At 38.2% G+C, this 17,084-nt stretch overlaps 1 protein-coding gene and 1 pseudogene across 1 annotated transcript; one reads left to right on the plus strand and one right to left on the minus strand.

The window, feature by feature from the left end:
• Nucleotides 1-5,008: 5,008 nt before the first annotated feature.
• Nucleotides 5,009-5,977, plus strand: LOC145783996 (NAD-dependent protein lipoamidase sirtuin-4, mitochondrial-like). Its single transcript, XM_082595754.1, has one exon. It carries the CDS (start codon nt 5,009-5,011, stop codon nt 5,975-5,977), a length of 969 nt encoding a protein of 322 aa, XP_082451880.1.
• A 4,527-nt stretch (nt 5,978-10,504) lies between these two features.
• LOC145783997 (52 kDa repressor of the inhibitor of the protein kinase-like) lies at nt 10,505-16,919 on the minus strand (annotated as a pseudogene).
• Nucleotides 16,920-17,084: the final 165 nt, after the last annotated feature.

Here is a 17,084-nt window from a genome sequence, read left to right on the forward strand (position 1 = left end):
ACACCCGTGTGGTGTCATAGCTTATTTGACATGGAACGGTGTGGGAGTTGAACGCAAATATATATTGTATACATTACAAAATATAAAACAATACACACACGAAATTTAAGAGTACAATATAAAACAGGAATACAAGAAGCGATGCAGAAATACAAAATGGCATAGGCTATACATACAACACAGCATAGGCTACTGGTAAGGAAAAAGCGAATATACAGTAATTAGCGAGATACGGTGAGAATAAGTAAAAAAAACAATTTGATGGCACTATATCAGTTACTTAATTTGCTTTGTTATTAAAGCTAGAGATGAAAAAGAATTGTCGTTTCTAAAGAGCTAGTTGAAACAGTTAGGCTACCATCAAATCGATTGTTTTGAAAGTTATGTTAATTTTATAATCGACTTGAATAACATGTCAAGTAGCAGCCACTCTATTCTTTGTTGTTTTAAGAAAACCTCTGAAACGTCAATCGCGTCTTCGTGCTGATAGAATTATTACGTTACTTTTACAGACATAAAGCTTGTGTTTACTTAAATCCATATATCTCTTTCCACGGAGTTGGTGATCTATCGACTTGTACGAAAACAATTTACATTTTTAGCAATTCCTTATTCTTCCCGAAAAACAAGTTAAATAATTGCTGTCAGTTTTTAGACGAGAAACTGAAACTTGCAAGGATTGTGACTCATGAAACGGCACCAGAATATCTGTAGTGTGTTGTTTTAAAATGCTATTTTTAACTTCTATTGCTCTAAAAAACAATTTATGTCATCTTGTGGGCTGAAAATTAATCGTCGTTTTTCATCATCCATTTAAACGTTGGCATAGCACGGCCAACGGTAATTCAACGTCTAAATGTTGTGTGTCTGTATGTGATTATAAATACTGGCTAAACGCGTTATTTCTTCGAAGCTTTTCGCCGCATCTTGAAAGATGTTTTATCAACGTTGGCGAACGATTGTTATCTGCTTGCTTGCTTCAACCAAGGCATATTACTGAAGCTATTTTTTCTTATCGTTGTCTTTATATAGCGCATCTTCTTTGTGTTTTGCAATATCAGCATAAAAGGCTTAGCAAAGCGAACGTTTGAGAGCATAGACCAGAAATTCCGTTGAGTTTTGTATTAGCTGCATTTGGTAAAACGAGATGTTTAAATCTTAACTCTTAAGCATAAATTGAGAAACTTTATGTGAAATATTTCTTGACCATTTACTAATTGTACATTTTGTATTCTATTTGAATAAGATGCACTAGTAGAATCAATTGCTGTATGACTGTTACGACTATTATTATTTGGATTATTGTTTGTACGGATTATCACTTCAAGCCCTGATTGCTGTCTCGGTGAGTCTGAACTAATCACCAGCTCTATCTAGAATTGAAGTAGCCTATATCTGCCCACTAAGTTTGTTAAACGACCTTGCGACCTGCAACCCCGTGACCTTGCGACCTGCAACCTTGTGACTGAACCTTCGACCTGCAACTTGTGATCTTGTGACCTTGTGATCTTCTGACTTGTAATCTTGCAACCTATCTGCCACAATAAACTAACAGAACTCAAGACCGCGTTCAGATTCAATCTACTTGGCTTGTTTTTCTGTCTGTTGTAGGCGCATAACCGTATTAACTGAGCGACGCATATAATAATCCAATCCACTGTTTGGCGCCAGTGAGAAAGATATTCTTTAACGTAGAATTCGCGTCAAAATTCTACAAGTTAGGCACGAATTCGTTTGCATGAGATAACCAGAAGTGTGACAATAATGTTTTTCGAATCTGGACTGCAAAGTAGAAGCACAACATATTGTAATTCGATCAGACTTTTTCATGAAGATTAAAGTCGCATGTGTTGACATCATCGATGCATGGATTGTTTATCCAAAAGTTTCCATGTCGAGGATCTTCATGTTACGCAAAATGATCGTCAAAATTGTTAGCCAACTCTTTGAAGTGTTGACTCACAATGCTTAGCACCTCTTTTTACTTTTTTTACCACTCCATTTCACCAGCATTTTCCACAGCAAATTGGCTTGTTTTCATTCTAACTTATTCTGAAGCGCTATTTTCCGCATAGTCTTTGAAAAACAAGATCTTTGCTTTCTCAAACTCCGGTTCTGGCAAATTTAAATTGCAGGCCTGACTTTATCCCGAAACTTCAAATTTATCTAATTTCAAATTTTCGTCTCCAACGACTTTGAATTTTTTCAAAATTAAGGACAAAATTCCCCATTTGGATATGTATCTTTGTGTTTCAAAACTTTTTGAAAACCACACGCAATTTGCAACAAAAACATTATCAACGGCACCATAGGCGTAGCCAGGGGGGGCGAAAGGGGCCATGGCCCCCCAAATTTTCAAACTTTGGATTCCGAAGTTGAGCCCTTTGTTGAAAATATAATAAAATTTGTAGAAATTTATAACGTTTTCCAAGACATCTGGCTATTAACACCCCCAAGGACTTGTTTTAGACACACAGAAAGACACCAATAAATTTTGCAAATTGTAAATCGCGCAAAAGTTACGCGATTTACGTTTCTTTTAACTAATTTGTGGAAGCAATTTCAGAATGGCTTACTCTGTTGGGTTTTTGTGTAGTTATTGAGTTTTTGTGTAGCTGAGGTTTTGGTGTTCTCTAATTTTAGCCGCAGTTTTTGTCCGTTTGTGTGCAAGAGCTACCTTTAATAAGTTAACAGCTGTTTATCTGCTAATAAATTTCATACAAATATTACCCAAAAGTGTTTCCAGAAAGCGCTATGATCCATTATTTGAGTGTAATTTTGCAAAAATTTTCCGGGGGGGCATGCCCCTGGACCCCTTAGAATACGCGTGCCTTCGGCACGCTCCAACTCCCACCACTTTTATTGCTTCCCTTGCTCAACCCACCAGGATACGTCACTGCACATCAGGTGGCGATGGCTTAAATCAAACACTTTGTCGTCCTCTTCAATTCATCAAATATTTGGCCCAAATTGTTTTTCTGGCTACGCCACTGAACGGCACAGAGTTAGGTCATCAAAAAGTTCACCTTTATTTACGTAGAGATATGTCTTCAATTTTACGTGGAGATATGTCAGTTTTACAGCTGTGCATGTTTCATGGTGCGATCACAATTTTACAATATGCTAATGACTCCACATTAAAATAAGCTTTGCAGAAAGTAAGATCTTCTGCGGACCAGCAAAAAAATTACACGGACCGGCACCGGTCTGCGGACCGGCGGTTGAGAACCACTGACTTAGAACACTTAAAGGCATGCCTAAAGGTGGACACGAAGATTGGCTTCCTTGCCTTCCCGTCCACTTAACCTAAATCTTCAACCACCGGGTGTAAGCCTGGATACGACAAACAAACAAGAAGACTTTTGGCGGCCAGGGGCTCTTATTGGCTTTTGACGCTAGCACGAAAAAAAGGTTTTAGCGAGTCTCTCACGTTCGGCCCTATGAGAGGGGGGGACATTGCCAAACTTTGCATCAATCTTTCCTCTACCCAATTAAGAAAGAAAATTTTTCTTCAATGTTACGCATCATGGTTTTATTGGTGCGTAACGACAAAAGGCTAATTTTTATTTTATCTCAAAAAGCAGTAGCCAAAACTTTTTTTAGTGTTTATAAACAGATAGCCCACCCCGAAAAACATGGGGTTAGAGCTAAAAATTATCCAAATATGTTGAGCGGTTCTTGAGATATTGCCGTTTTTCTATTGCTCCTTATCTATGAAGCCACCTAGTGGCTAAGGGTATTTCACTAATAACTCCAGAACCGCTGGTCTGATTTTCATCAAATTTGCACCATTCTTCTCAGAAAAGTGAGAAGCATGTTTTAAGTCAATAAAAAAAGTAGGTGGTGCCAAAATTTGAAAATTTTGTTTGTATTATAATGAAATAACCCTTTAGTAACAAAAAATCACCCTAGATAACCCATAACCCACAAGACTGATAGATATGGTTGGCTTAGTTTTACTTATCGGGTTCTTCTCAGATTTTTCTTTCCTGGTTTTCTCAATAGAGTCTGCGTTTTCCCTAATTTTTTGTCAAGTTGTTTTGTCATAAACAGGATGCTAAGACCATTATGCAGCTTCATTTTGTGTAGATGTAAAAAAATATTTTTCTAGCCACTTTAATTCAATTATATATCGAGCATAGACTAATTGTAAGCACAGTAGGCTACCATAAAAAATCAGATTGTACTTGACATTTTCTCAAAAAAAAGAAAAAAGCACAACATAATTTTGAGTATAAAATTAGGCTACATTAGTATCAAGCTTGACTAATAGTCTTTATGTTTTAAATATTTACAGCATTGTAGGCTGACATATATTTTGTTTGAACAACCAACATGTAAAAAGTATTTTCAAAGCAAGGTTTAATTTTTAAACTTCTATTTTTTTATGGTTTTCAAATCAATGCATTCAAAGTGCTGAGCAAAGTTGAGTAATTAGTCCATGTTTAATGGGTGCAACCTAATTCGTACCGTCAGTTTGTACCTTGAAAAGATCGAGAGAAAAAATTAATAAAAGCTAAAGTTGCTGATTGCAGTTTCCGCTAACATTTTAAAAAGGTTAGGGTATCGGTATTCGCAAACAAACAAACTGAAAAGATCGAGAGAAAAAACAGAACATCGCTGATCGCAGTTTCTGTTTTTCCGCAGTTTTTCTGGTAATGATCCTAAGAGTTTGCCGAAATCGCTGATTGCAGTTTCCGCATACATTTAAAAAGGGTTAGGGTTGATTGGAGTTTCCGCAAACATTTTAAAAAGGTTAGGGTTGATCGGAGTTTCCGCAAACATTTTAAAATTTCTGGTAATGATCTTAAGAGTTTTTATTTGTTTGTGGAAAATTTTAAAATGTTTGCGGAAACTGCGATCAACAACTTCGGCTTTTTTAATTTTTTCTCTCGATCTTTTCAAGGTACGAACTGACGGTACGAATTGTTCATGGTACGAATTAGGTTGTATCCATGTTTAATTAATTGTTTTAAACCTGTTTTATCTAGCTTGTCTTGCGAACAGTATGATTCAGCAAATAAAACCAACTTTTTTATACAATTGTTTTATACGACACTTTTCTTCACAACATGCTCATAGTGCTTCAGCTTCTGTTCCTACTGAAAATTCCACCAAAGTCTCTGTTTTTCATCCTGCAGCTGCCCCTCCAAGTTCAGATGATATCAACAAATTGAATAAATTCATGTGTGACAAAACCCGATTGCTGATTGTGTCTGGAGCTGGACTTTCCACTGAATCTGGCATTCCAGATTATCGGTCCAAGGGCGTTGGTTTATATGATCGTACAAACCACAAGCCCATGAAGCACCAAGAGTTTATTGCATCCGCTAAAGGGCGACAGAAGTACTGGGCAAGAAATTATCTTGGCTGGCAAGCATTTCAAACACGTCGTTCTAATATTGCACATAAAAAATTGAATGAGTTAGAAAAAATTGGAAAAGTTCATTGGCATGTGACGCAAAATGTGGATGGTTTGCATACGGAAGCTGGCATACAAAATCTCACTGAACTGCATGGTTGTATGAATAGAGTTATATGTTTGGACTGCCGAGAAATTTCAGATCGAACATTTCTTCAAAAGAGAATGCAAAAACTGAATGAAAATTGGACAGCTGATGCTGAGGGAGTTGGTCCTGATGCCGATGCATTTGTAAGCGATAAAGATGTTTTAAGTTTTGAAGTTCCACCCTGCTCACAATGTGGTGGAATTTTAAAGCCTGATGTTGTATTTTTTGGTGATTCTGTGCCAATGGACACTGTAAAACATGTTAAAAACAAAGTTAATAACAGTGATGGTATTTTAGTTGTTGGTTCTTCTCTGCAGGTGTGGTCTGGATATAGAATTATTGTGCAAGCTCATCAAAATTCCATACCAATTGCTGCCATAAATGTTGGAGTCACCAGAGCAGACAGCCTGTTTTTCTTAAAAATTAATGCACTGTGCACAAAAGTGTTGTCACAAATAGATGTTTAACTAATAACTGAAAAACATCAATCCATGTTAGTAGGCATTTGTTGTGTACACAAGGCCAGGTGAAATTGTACTGTAGTAACATTATTTATTGTCACAAACAACCATTCTAAATGACAAATTTCCTTGAGCACGCATTTTTGGTGCAGACAGTTAGGTGCCTGCTAAATAGGTGCATACACTGTGGCGTCAGGATATTTAGGTGCTAAGTGCTTGATGGTAATACTGCAGACAGTAGCATATCAAGCCTTAAAGCATATCAAGCCTTAAGTAGTGCTTGAATGACCGCCGGTGCTACCTCCTCAGTAGGCCAATTTGGCTGCCGGTTTCATTTAGCTAATTATTTAATTTCGCAATAAAATGATCGTGGATTAACTGTCAAAAATATCTAGTATCAAAGAGTGACGCAGAATTAGGTCAGTGCGTCATAATCACCACTGTTGTTGTAAACTTTTGCTATTGCATGGAAAATATCCAGCTGCGATCACCAGCTATAAGTCTTGTTTGTAATTCCCAACGTTTATTTTAACAAAGTGTTAATCCGAAGTGCTAATTTACATCGGCTGGCAATATTGTCGTGTTTATGTCGTTGTTAAAAAGGAGAACGTGTTCAAAAGGAGAACTACCCAGATAACAAAATTTGTCATTTTTACCCTGATTTAACGACTGCAAACGTAGAATCAATGTAAAAATGATGGATTTTGTTGTCTGCGTAGGTTAGTTGACATCCGAGGGGAAAACACGTGTCTTCAGAGTTGAAAAATGTTTCCGCTGTGGGTTAGTGACTTCACACCCTCAATGGTCACGGTGACATCATAAAGATATAAATGGTCAGGTTTTATGAAAGGCGGTATGCAGTTGAAACAATTTAAATAGTGTTGTTAGATGGTCCCGCAATACCGGATTACAATCCCGATAAAGCAGTTATTGCATGGTACAACGATTCTATAGCAGGACGTCGCCCAGACTTCAACAACACTAAGTGATCATTTTGGCATTGTTGCAAGTTAAATTCTATTTACTTGTGCTATCGATATTTGTATTTTGGCCTCCAAGCACACAGATTTGGCCGCCGAGAAAGAGCTCTCAGTAGGCCACGATGGCTTCCAAAAAAAAAACGAGTTTTAAGGCCTGCATATGCAGGATTTTCACAGGATAGGGGAGGGGTATTCAGAATGCTTTTCAAAATGGAAAACAAACGTAAAAAAACATCCATTTGCTAATTAATTTATAAGTATTATAACCAGAAATTTTTACAGGACAAACTAACAATCATTTCCAAGTAAATTTGGTGCGCTGAGCTTGAATCTGAAATCAAAATTTGGCTATCACGTCAGGATTTCATGATAATACACTTTTTGCTCTTTTTCCAACAATTAACAAATATTTTAGACCATTGCTCAAGCATAAGCAAACATGACACTTCATACAGTACACCCTGCTTTGGCCACTTTTACAAAGCTTGCCTTTTGTCACATTTGTACTCTGGCCAGTGACTTACGTTGTCAAAGCGGATGTCTGCAACCGGAGATGGCATTACAGGGGCTTTTCTGGGGGTGCTAGACATACCACTTGATCTTTGTTTCAAGGGCCAGCCAACTCCATTAACATTGGCTCTAGAATGATTCAGTGGAGAAGCAATTTCCAGTGTAAATTTGAGTAAACTTGACTGTTTTTTTACATATGCCTAATTGCGTGCAATGTCGGCGGTACAATAGCCAAGCATTGACTTTCGAAATGTCCACACAATGAAATAATACTTTTAAATACTGTACCATCGTTTAGATTTGATTTGTGTACGGTAAAGAGATATCAGCATGTCTGAAAGATCTACACCACCCATGTTCTTGTTGAACTCATGAACAACGAATTTTTGTTGACCCTGTCCCATCGTTTAACGGGACCACCAGCATCTGGGTCACAGTACGTAGAAGCCATTTGGATACATTTTATTATCAAACCATTTTGTAACTGTAAGTCCTGAGTTTGCATCAGTTTTATAGGCATGAGCCCCTCGACCGTGTTTTTTTAATTCCTTTTCGGAGGGCAGAGGACACTGTTTAACTCGATCTGATCTCAATGTGGCACTGACCAAAAATTCCATGGGGTTAGTTGTAATAATAACTGCAAAGAGCAAAACCAGTTATCAAAAAAATCTTGAAGTTTTGATGTTGAGGTAATTTCTCTGTTAGTTTCAATACTGCATATGATCCACTACACTTTTGTCCATCTCCAGACGTTGTAGCTCCTTGGTATAAAAAATAGTACATTATTTCCGAAGTGCCAGACCGCACAAAGTTTTTAAATCCCCATTTCTTGGTTTTTTTTGGATTGTGCTGTCGAATCCCACTGTAAACTGTCTTGGCAGGAATTATCTGCTCATCAATGGAGTTTTCTACTTCAGGTTCCAAAGCATTACCAGGGTTCAACCTTAACTTTTTTTCGCAGTGGCCCACTATTTGCACTGGTCCGCACGAGATCGCACTGGTCTGTCCCGTTTACTGATAAAAACAAGATTGTCGTGGGAAGCACGGGGCCAACCCAGGGAAAACCACCTTAAAACGACAATAATGAATGGTGGCATAACATGGAAATATACAATGGCAATAACAGTAACAACAGTTTATCTAAGCAAGACATTCAATCTACGTTGAGTCTTCAATCTACTTGGGGCTCTTCTTCAATTTCTGAATCCGATGATGGGTCATATTCGGAATCTGATGACGGGATGATCACGGGGTCATAATCGGAATCCGATGTGTGTTTGTCTGGCCTTGTAAACACATAGCCAGTGTCGGGCCTTCTTGACCTCACAGATGAATCGTTTGCCAGCCATGGATGTATGGCAGGTTTGGGGTCGAAATCTTTTATTTCTGCTTACTGTAGCTGGATGGTCAGAAGATCTGTTACATAGTCAGCCCGGAGCCTTGACCTCAGCTTCGTCTTGACAATTTTCAATTGGCTGAAGCCAAGCTCATCTTGGCTGAAGCCACGCAACATCCGTCATGTGATGTTGCGATTCCTTTTTTCTTACGATTTAACACGTGATGTTGCGATTGCCTTTTTCTTACGGTTTAACACACACGGATTACGTGTTTTGTTGTTTGAAGAGAAGCACAAACCAGAACCACGCACTCTAAACGATTAAACGACATAACACGATGTTATTTTCGCACTAGACACTTGGACAGTCAGACCAGTGTGAAACGATTCGTACTGGTCCGCAGGAAACTTGCATTAGACATTGGCCAGAGGACCAGTGCTAAGATCGAACCCTGATTACAATTTTGTTGAACATGGTCTAAAACTGGTTGAACTTTCAACATGGTTGTCGAGTAAAGTGTTGTCCTTTACGTGTAAAAATCTCCGTGGTGTTTTATACCTGTTTTTACTCATTATGCTTCCTACTGGTTTGTAGCAAGTTTCCTAAGCCCAATACATGTCGTAAGCCGGTAATTTAACAACAGACATCAACATTTGCATTCCCCAAGCTGCTCAATTTCATATTGAGATGTCTAAACAGCATAGCACTCTTTTTGCATTTCATATAAATTTGTTTGGTAAGCAATGTGGTTTTTCAAATCTGGCTTCCAAAACACCTGAAAGTATTTCAGAGGGGTCATTTCATCTATGTTTGTGGAAGGTAGACCAAAACAATTCTGTGCAGAAGTTGATGCAATCATAGGAGTCATTGTTCGCCATCGAAATGTGTGCTTGGAAAAATTTTCTGTTTGATTCACCTCTGCATCTGCATTTTCACATTGTCCAGACTCTTGCTCTAAAGTATTTGGACCATTATCTATGATTCTTTGTGGAACTGTTAAACACTCAACACTTTCCTTTTCGTCACTTTCATCCAATCTTCCATTTCAGACTCAATATCTGGCTCCAACAAGCGAACTAATACTTCTTCTGCTTGATACATTTCTTATTATTCTCAATTCAATTACCAATAAATTCTGTAAAAAATGAGACAATTGTTTTGAGTATTATCTACAGTCACTATCTTTGCAAAGTTTTAGTCTATCCTGTTAGAAATATGCCTAGCACTGCTGCATTACTCAACTGAAACTTTCCAAGCAAGCTGCTAGCCAAGCCAAAATTTCAATGACAGCCGCAGGTACCATATGGATCCCACGTGTTTCAGAGTAACAATTCAAGCGAAACAAATTGAATGCAGACGTTCTTTTGTTTGCGAAAAGAGAATACGCTTTATCTTCTGCACGCTGGTAAAAAAAAATATATAAAAAGCAATTGCAGAGAGAACATTATAGGGCTAGGCTATCAAAGTTAGGGGGTTTTTGGCCTTCCAGGGGGTGTAGAATAGATTAAAGTTCTACCAGGGGTAGTCTATGCCTAAAAGTAGTAAAACAAAAGCATTTTAGGAAAATAAAAGCATGCTACCATCAGTCCATCACATATGACTATTTATTTTGGTCCATATGTAGCAGTTTTGGAAAAAATGTAAGTTGAATTTGTGGTATCCAACTATCCATATGGATCCCGTGGCCGTTAAAGGGTTAAGTGTGTTCAGTTCACGGTCTTCTGGATTCCATATTGTTCTAATCGCTTGGTCATCATATCTGTCAGATCTTGTAATGCAAAAATTTTACGACCTTCAGTGACTTCTTCCTTTATAAATTGGAGCAGTTCATTTTCTGTTGTGGCCTCAAGATTTTCGCTAGTTGTGTCTTGTTTACAAATCGCAATGGCGATTGAACCCTGTATAGCAGTTCCGGTGGTACTTAGCTTCAATGCCGACCAGATCACCTTCGGCAAGGAGTGCCACAATATGCTCTTCCCCCAGCGCGACCGCCTTGTCATGTATCTGTTGGGTGAGTGTTACCTTCTGGAAAGAATGGTCCACTACATTTGTTTCATCACCACAGAAGATACACACAATACGATTAATGCTTGCATGACTCCGCCGTGATCTTTTTCTTGCAGGATGCAATCCTTTGTTATGACTTTGTCTAGCATGGTCAAGTGCTGATGCTCTGTAAAGCTGGCGACAAGATTTATGCCAGGATGCACAATTCTTTTGCATGGAATTTTTATCTGGTAGTTCTACGTATGAGTGTGGAGAAGCACCAGTTTCTCTGAACTTATTTGTGAAACTGGTGATTTGTGTGTGGGCTCCCTCTGTGGGACTGGCGACTGGATTCGCAAGAGGACAAACTAGCACTGCTTCAGTTTGCTTTTAACACAAAATACACAACTGCCGCATCACCCTACTTACCTTAGCCATCCTAACACAAACAATCTGAAAAGAAACAAAAACATAAGTGATTAGTCAGTAGCTTATGAATCACACGTAAACACATTAACATAGACACCAAAATTACCACTCTGTGCTCCAATCATGTTTATTTTATTTTTATTGAATTACTCATACATACAAACCTAAGTTTAGAGACCACAATCACAATTCTAGGTTCAATAGGCTAGTACAAAAGTTACCAAGCATTGTGTGACAAAAATCTGGAAATTGGCGGCCATTTTTTTTTTATCTGACAGCTTAACACTCGAACCAAAATTGTTTTATGGGTCCTTACTTTCGGTACTGAAAACGAAACTTTTGCATCAAGTTGAAATGACTGAGTGCCTGGGCAGTGGGCACCCCACATAACTTTATGACATGGCACAAGGCCCATTGGGCCATGGCCCATTGGCCCCACCTGCGTACGCTAGTGTGTGTGTGCAATAAATATTTCGCCAAATGCACCAACCCATTATGGCTCTATCAGTGTCCTTAGTTAAGTCGCGATACCGCGTGCCATTAACAGTCTTTTGGTCAGACATTTTTAATGCCATTTCTCCAAAGACTAATAACTTCAAGTTTTTATCACTTTCATCTCGGATAACAGCACAATTTTCGTCACGTATGGATGGACCATAAACATAATTTTTCAAAATTGAACAACTTGTGAAAGAAATAAAATAGTGTCATTGGCATTTTTAATGTCTAGATGCGATTTCAGGGCAGTAATGGTCTCTTTGCAGAAGACTTGTAAGCAAAAATCACCTTCTGCTTCTCAATTGGCTTCGGATGTGCAGTCACTTCAGATATATTGCACAAACCTTCTGCCTCTCGATTGGCTTCGGATGTACAGTCACTTCAGATATATTGGACATACCGACAATGTGGTCTGAAGATTCTAATCTTCTCAGCTCTTTTAGATCCTGCCATCTGGCCACTGTTGCCTCATCGTCGAAGGAAAACTGCAATTCTTGACGTTTATCAGTTATTCAGTTACTCCTTATGTTTTCATGTCATAGTGCCCAAAATGCTGTCTTTAGTGCGCCATGGAACATCATCAGATTGTAATTTTTTAAAAAGAGATTGCAGGCCTCGAAATTCGTTTTTGTTGACGGCGGACAAACGTGTCCGGTCTGAGCAGCTATCTCGGCAGACAAATCAAGTCTCACGGCGGACACACCAGTTTTAACATCGATCGTCATGTTTAATCATTTTTTTGCCATTTGAGAACTATAGCTACGGTTTAGAAGGCTTTTTAAAATCTCAGCGAAGTCACTCAGAAAGGCTTTCATCAGACCAACGACGTGCGCTTGAAGAGTGAAAGCGCCGTGTAGCTGCTTAATACGCCGCATAACTGATTAACTTTCACCGAACGAGGTCGTACGGCTTCTTGCGTCACAATGCTCTGGACACGAGTCGGAAAACTCCCACACTAACTCTACTATTTTCTGCTGTACAAAGTTTCACTAGGCTTCTTTCTATAGGTTTATTTTTGCGTGTCATGTGAGCAAACGTGTCAAAGAGCGAGTAGGTTCATTGCCCTCATTCTCACTTTTACAATTTTCTCTGTGATTTTTTTTTTCTTACAGTAATACCCAAAGTTAACAATTTTTTTTGCATCTTGCTGTAATAGCCTACTCGTGTAATCTAATTTTGTAACCAAGCTAATCAAGCTTGCCTTATCAATATTACTCAGAGATCAAAGCCAGACATTGTGATGTAAGACTTGAACTAAGTTGCACGTGATTAGTGTAAATGTACGGTACTCCCATCGATTCTTAGCGAAGAAGTCACCTTTGTTACGCTGATTCAATGTCATCCATTGTTGAAGCAACGTAAAAATGGAAGGTTTTCCTGCTTGAACGGAAGCTAATGGATACAATATTAACATTTTCTAGATGCGCGCTACCATGCTAGAATGAGCGGGAAATTATATTCTCGCAATAATTGTTGCGAGAATATAATATCGCTAATTCCTGTGCTACTTTTCGGCGGACAAATATGACCGATCTAGATGGCACTTCCCGCGGACATCACATGCTGTGACGGCGGACATGTCCGCGGTGTCCGCCGTGAATTTCAAGGCCTGGATTGATTTAATCTGTTCCCATCACATATAATTCCTCTAATGCACCCACCCACAAGTTTTTATTGTTTCCAAAATTAAGGTTGTTTGTTGGCATAGAAAAGCCGTATCCAACTCCTTGACAGGTAGCATTTTGTAGAGAAATTTGGGGCCTCTGTAGAGTGTAACTATCATAAAACTCAACAGCTGTGTTTGCCAAAAGATGTGGTTTATTTGTTGCTTGTCCGAATAAACTTTCTCCATGATATTGCAGTGCAGGCTTTACATATACCTCATCCAACAGCATCAAGCAAGATTTTTGTTTTTCGTCCTGTAAATTTGAAAAAACGCTTTTCAGATAGTTATCAGTGGTTCCTTTCACAGTTGATGTTATCTGTGTGAGCAGTGTGATGCTTGGTAGCTCAAAATCTTCACGAAAATGTTTCAGCAGAAAATTTATTTTCTACTAAAATTGAACCCATTGAAGCAGTCGTATTTAGGTAACAACGAGCTTCTTCAATTTGAGGCCATTGCTTAAAAAATGAAAACTGTTATTTTGTTGGCTGATGTGCTGTTATAATAACCAGACATTTCACTTGTATTAGTTTTAATTAACTTCGCCCACTTTTCCTTCCATAGTTAGATCTCTGAACATAGAGCTGATTCCACACTATATATATGACGTAACAAGCCTTTGTAGGCATTGCAAATTACTTTTGTCAATGCTATCGGGTCGATACTTGAGCAATTTTGTGGTAGCAATGATGTTAGGTGACAAGATGCTAAAGTCTCAGCTGAAAATCTTGTTTCCAAGTCAAGTATGAAGGAATCCAACATTGGAATATAGATCGACCTTTTGTAGTATTGCTCTGGTGATAAAGAGGAATATTTGTCCTGTGAACTTGTTGATTAATTTGAGGTAAGGTAATGGTAATGCCTAAATTTGAAAAACCTTGGGATGCTTTTTAGAACAAACTACATAATTCATCATCACAATTTTCACGCTGGGCTTTGAGAATGCTTTTTAAATCTCTGACAAGTGTTGTAGCTGCGGATAAATCCAGACTTTTCTTCTGAAACAACCTGCTAAGTGGTAGACACAACATAAACACAGATAGTTGACAAAAGAGTGTGATGATGAACTCCATATTTTGTATGGATGAAATCATACTTTTAGCTTGAGAAGCACTTTTCGTTTCATTCCAGTTCGAAATGTATTCAAGGGCTTCAATTATCTTCTGCAACTGGTCGAGAAATTGCGCCAATGATTCTGTTTTTTCAACGCACCTGGTTTCGCACCTGCTTCGCAATTGAGCTTTAACCACTGTAGGCGTCAGTCCTACTTGATTCTATGAGAAGTTACCTACGCTCACTTCAAATGCTCTCTTCGACCCTTCTCCATAATGAACTAACGATTGCTGCCTTTTCGTTGACGAAACACTCCGCAAGTTATTATTGTTGTTGTCATAAGCGCAGAAGCATCAGTTTCAAAGAGTGAGATATAGAGAAAAAGAGAGATTTAAAAACATTGATTGCGATACCCTTATTCAAATAGAATCACAATAAGGTTAATTTTGTAAACATTAAATAAGTAATACAATCATTATTCAGAACTTTCACCTGCTCTACTTTGAAATTAACTTTGTAAAGCTATGAAATATAAAGTACCCTAAATTATGTTAACTTCAAACATTTGTAATGCAATAACTTCATGCATCTATTCTGATTACCACTTTCTGATTTTCAAGGCAAAGCGACAAGTATATATATCGTTGCAGTTATAAAGAGAATTCATACATGGTGTTTGAAGTCTATTCCCAAGGAAAGAAATTTACCGCAACAACAAATTGTGACATTAGAAGTTTGACTTATGCACTTGTTGTTCCGAGATAGGAGAGATAGTTTACAATAGGAATGAAGGATAGTAGACAGATAAACACGGTTGCAAATCGACTTCCTTCCGTTAAAAGGGTTTCCGTAATTACGTAATGGGCGATTTTGCACTTGCATTTACAAAGCACACAAGTCTGGACGTCTGCAGGAAATTTGCCTCGCACCAGGCAAGATGCCATCCTTTGAAAGATGATGGATTTATGTAGCCAGTGCAGGATGATGAAAACAAATTAAGATTTCCTTTCCTTTACATAACTTAGAGCAGGTGATTGATACAAGAGAAAATAGTCGCACAAGCACACAATACAAGAACACAATAAATTGACGTCTACAACCGCATTTAAAAGAACATGATTTCGCTTTGCGGAAGCGTTAAAGAAGGACACGACTTCTTTAATTGTTCCAATTGTATTACGGACACTGGAAGCTGATGACGTCTTGGACGTAGACAAATTAAACGCACGGTTGAAGCAGAGGTACCTGGATGCATTTAATGCCTTCTTAATTTCAGCCACGGCTCCTAGCTGCTCCATTACCATCAATGCACGCCCATCTGTTCTAACACCAATGCAGTTTAACAAATCTAAATGTAACTCCTTCATTTTGTTCAGGACTAACTCTCCAAGAACTTTTCCACTGACCTTTGGCTCGCAAGATGATGACATGCCTTCAAATAAGGAATCATGAATATTTAAAAATCCAACAAAATTTTCATGTCTCCTGTTCTGGTAAACGTAAGCCACACAAAGTGTTAATTGGGAAGAATGTGAGATAGCTGTTGTTTCATCGAATATTACACAGTAATATTTTGCTTCTTCTATGCACTTGAGAATGATACTTCTAATTTCTTCTCCACAGCATTCAATAAGTTCGTTTTGTGTAGTTTTGCTGATGTATGTAGTTGTAGCATTGGACTTTGCTGTTTCTAGATGCAATTTCAAGGTAAAATCGCCACTGAGAACACTGTATCTCAGCAGCTCTCGGAAACTACCTTCATTGACTAAAGGCATTGCTGTCTTTTGTTCTAATGCACCATCATCTCGATGCCCTCGAAAGGCAATATTTTGTCTGCCTAAAAATATTATAGATTCTACACCCTGTTTTCTTGGACTTGCTTTAGTTGCTGCGAGCTAAGCTGGTTTGCAATGTGTTATCGTTGGTAGTGTTAATTACCACTTGGAAGGTCTTCAAAAATTCTTTACCCCCTTCCACTGCATCTCTATGGTACTGCTGTTTCTCGTGAGTTGTTAGATCGCCATCTTTTCCAAGAAGCTTCTCAAAAACAGTCAAAGGCTTTGTAACAAGTTTTTGAAGGGTACGTGCTTGTGAGATTCTCCAACACGGCCAGTAACAAATAAGCTGCAATATTTTCAAAATAGTCCTTTTTTGGCATCAGAATGCACCAACCACGGGAATTTATCCAAGTGGGATTGGTTCAAGTATCTTTTTTCCCCTTTCCTTTTTTATGATGAGTAGAAAATGGCAGATTGAAATCATATGGAGGTCTTCAGGGTTTCCCTAGTATCTCGCATTTTGTTAAGTCATCGATATTAGAAATCCAATTAATGTGGCATCCGACATCGTTCTGTCAAATAATGGAAGTCTTATCGTTATCACTGCTTTAGCGACGGAAGTAGAACATTCTCTAGTCAGTTCAGTTTCAGTGCTAACAAAACTGGCATCACAACCATGCTCAAACTGGTTACCTGCGATCTGCGTTGTTTCATTTTACTGACAACTTTTAAATCATCTGTAATAGCCTACTGCTGTTTTTTTTTTGCTGAGACTTTTTGGTCATTTGTCAGAAATGACTTGAAAAATTCGGTCATTTTTTGTTTATTTCGGTCAGTTTTTCTGATGAAAATATCTCCTTTCAAGTAGCTGATACAAAC

This window comes from Aplidium turbinatum, chromosome 15 (genome assembly GCF_918807975.1).
Source record: "Aplidium turbinatum chromosome 15, kaAplTurb1.1, whole genome shotgun sequence".
Lineage (NCBI taxonomy): Eukaryota > Metazoa > Chordata > Ascidiacea > Aplousobranchia > Polyclinidae > Aplidium > Aplidium turbinatum.

Coding starts and splice junctions, on each gene's coding strand:
- LOC145783996 (XM_082595754.1), top strand. CDS start 5,009: ATGATTCAGCAAATAAAACCAACTTTTTTATACAATTGTTTTATACGA.